The sequence below is a fragment of the Alligator sinensis genome, unplaced genomic scaffold (genome assembly GCF_000455745.1).
Source record: "Alligator sinensis unplaced genomic scaffold, ASM45574v1 scaffold154_1, whole genome shotgun sequence".
Classification (NCBI taxonomy): Eukaryota; Metazoa; Chordata; order Crocodylia; family Alligatoridae; genus Alligator; species Alligator sinensis.
Window position 1 is genome coordinate 1,287,603 of NW_005842072.1, and position 2,936 is coordinate 1,290,538.

Consider the following 2,936-nt stretch of genomic DNA (forward strand, 5'->3'; position numbering starts at 1 on the left):
GCAGCTGCCTGTGACCCACCTGAAAATCCACTGCAGCTGTATAGCAAAGTAGACCAGTGCAATGATCCACAAAGGAAAAGCAGCCTAAACAAGAATACAGTGCAACAGACATGGATGCAACAGGAAAACAGCACTGATGCCCCAGTTAAGAAAAAAAAACCACAAGTTGTAAGCAGAACCATATTTTATACTAAAATTAAACCAGTAGAAAATCGTACATTGGTTGGCACAACAACAAGGCTGGGCGAGCAATGGGTAATCACTACAGGGGGATTTGTGGAGCGAGCTTGCACACTTGGAAGGATACGATCTTTGCCTAAGGCACTGCTTGAAGTGCATTTATCCAAAAATGTTTCAAAGTCAGACTCTAATCTTATCTCCTGTCCACCTAATGAGAAGAAAACACAAAGTAACTGGGGTGAAGCCACACTAAGACAACAGAATTCTAAAGGAAATTCTGAAAGAACACCGTCCTTCACTTCAGAATGGGAAGAAGTAAGTTTCTGGTTACTTTAAACACAAACAATCATGTAGAATTTTGAAGGAAGCTGTTCTGTTGTCAGAGTTACAGAGGGAAGAATTTAAAGAAGGGAATCTGCCCAATTACAGATCTACAGAGAATGGGTATCCTGGGGTAATACACAGCAGTATGACAGGCACAAAATGGAATGTGCATTTGCTCATAATACCACAGATTTAGTGGAGTCTATTGTTTCCATAGGGAATGAAGTCAACCAGAAGTAAACCTGTAATTTGCTGTGATGTTCAAAAGAAAGCTCAGATTATATCCCACTAAATCTCTTCACCACTGTAGCTAATAAAGCTGATAAATTATTTGTATCGTTGCTCTTTTTCTCCTATTTTTTTAATTATTTGCATTACCACCTTTACAGCAGCATTAATATCCCCAAGGGAAAGCAGAAAGTGACAGAGAAAAAATCTATAGCTTGCACTGTTTTAGTTGGAATAAAATCTGTTGAGTACCTGGCCCATCAATCCTATATATATATATATATATATATATATATATATATATATATCATATCACATCCTTTGAATGGTGATAGCCCTTGTACAGAGCACTCTGTGTTTTCCTGACCCTTGCAGGAATGAAATGGAGAATGGGAACAGGGCCTGGAATGTCAGAGAGCTAGGATATGGTTGCATGACACAAAAAGGCTGTTTTGGTATTATATGTGATTGTTCACTTAACATTTTTTCCTCAAGCTCCAAAATTGGACTTAAAAAATTCAGTATTTTTTAAAATACTTTGAGACTTTTTTTTAACATTATATTAAATGGTAAGCATGGAGTTTCATAGTTGGTAGGGTCGGAAGGGACCTGAGCAGATCATCAAGTCCGACCCCCTGCCATGGCAGGAAAGAGTACTGGGGTCAAATGACCCCAGCAAGCTGTTCATCCAGCCTCCCCTTAAAGACCCCCAGGGTAGGAGCCAGCACCATTTCTCTTGGAAGTTGGTTCCAAGTCCTGGCCACCCTGACAGTGAAGTAGCACCTCCTGATATCTAGTCTAAATCTACCCTCTGCCAGCTTGTGACCGTTATTCCTTGTCACTCCTGGGAGTGCTCGGGGGAACAGGGACTCCCCCAATGTCTGCTGGTCCCCTCTGACTAGTTTGTAACAGGCCACTAGATCCCCCCTCAGCCTTCTCTTGTGGAGGCTGAACAGGTTCAGGTCCCTTAGCCTCTCCTCGTAGAGCCTGCCCTGCTGCCCCCTGATCATGCGGGTGGCCTTCCTCTGAACCCTCTCCATGTTGTCCACATCCCTTCTGAAGTGCGGTGCCCAAAACTGGACGCAGTACTCCAACTGCGGCCTGACCAGTGTCACATAGAGGGAGAGAATCATTGGACCTGCTTGAGATGCATTTGTGGATGCATAACAAGGTACGGTTGGCCTTCTTGACCGCTTCCCCACACTGTCAGCCCATGTTCATTTTGGCATCAATAATGACTCCAAGATCCTTTTCTGCCTTTGCACTGATGAGAAGGGAGTTCCCCAGCCTGTAGGTATGCTGCTGGTTCTTCCTCCCCAGGTGTAGTACCTTGCACTCGTCAGTGTGGAAACCCATCCTGTTCTCATCTGTCCACCCCGTAACCTGTCTAGGTCCAATTGCAGCCTATTCCTCCCTTCTAGTGTGCCCACTTCTCCCCACATCTTAGTGTTGTCTGCAGATTTGAACAGGATGCTTTTTACCCCTCGTCCAAGTCGCTGATGAAGATGTTGAACAGCGCAGGCCCAAGGACCGAGCCCTGGGGGATCCCACTGCCTACATCCCTCCAGGTCAAAAATGTCCCATCCACCAGCACTCTCTGGGTGCGGCCCTCCAGCCAACTTGACTGTGTAGGTGTCGACGCCACAGTCCCCTAGTTTTTTTTCCCCCTTTCTATTTTATTGAGGTGAATTAATTTGGGAGGAGGGGATAGAGTGCTTTTTTGTTATTATATAGATGCAGTCATGTTACTCTATACTCCTGTTTTTTGGATTACCTATAAACTTTCCTAACCTCCTTGTATTTCAGAAAGAATTAAAATTTTAAAACTTTTTTTGTAAATCACCTTTAAAGCTCATTTAATAGAGTAGTAGCAAGGTGATTCATAATGTTCTGATTTTCTTGAAGGAAAGATGCATAGGCTCAAATTACTGTTTCAATCCCTGCTGCAGATTTTAATGTAATTCAGAAATGTATTAGGTCAAATTTAAAACCTTTAGTGAAAGACAATTTGGCCATAATTTGTATAGTGCTTCTAAAACTGCAGATCTCCAAGATTTTGTCATCACTGATTATCATATGTGTCCCAGGGGAGCAGGGACACCGGGAGACCCCCGTGGCAGCAAAGGGTCCTGCTTACCTCCCGCAGGGCCGGAGGAGCCAAAAGGAGTCCACGCGCCGGCGCGGGCCATCAGCCGGGCATTTAT

General features: G+C 44.0%; 1 protein-coding gene across 1 annotated transcript in view; it reads left to right on the top strand.

The window, feature by feature from the left end:
• LOC102373566 (ankyrin repeat and sterile alpha motif domain-containing protein 1B) overlaps nucleotides 1-2,936 on the top strand; it is a 628,604-nt gene that overhangs the window by 468,140 nt on the left and 157,528 nt on the right. The window contains exon 7 of the mRNA XM_025204190.1: nucleotides 5-495. Within this exon, the coding sequence (XP_025059975.1) occupies nucleotides 5-495 (491 nt within the window). The remainder of the gene's footprint in view (nucleotides 1-4; nucleotides 496-2,936) is intronic.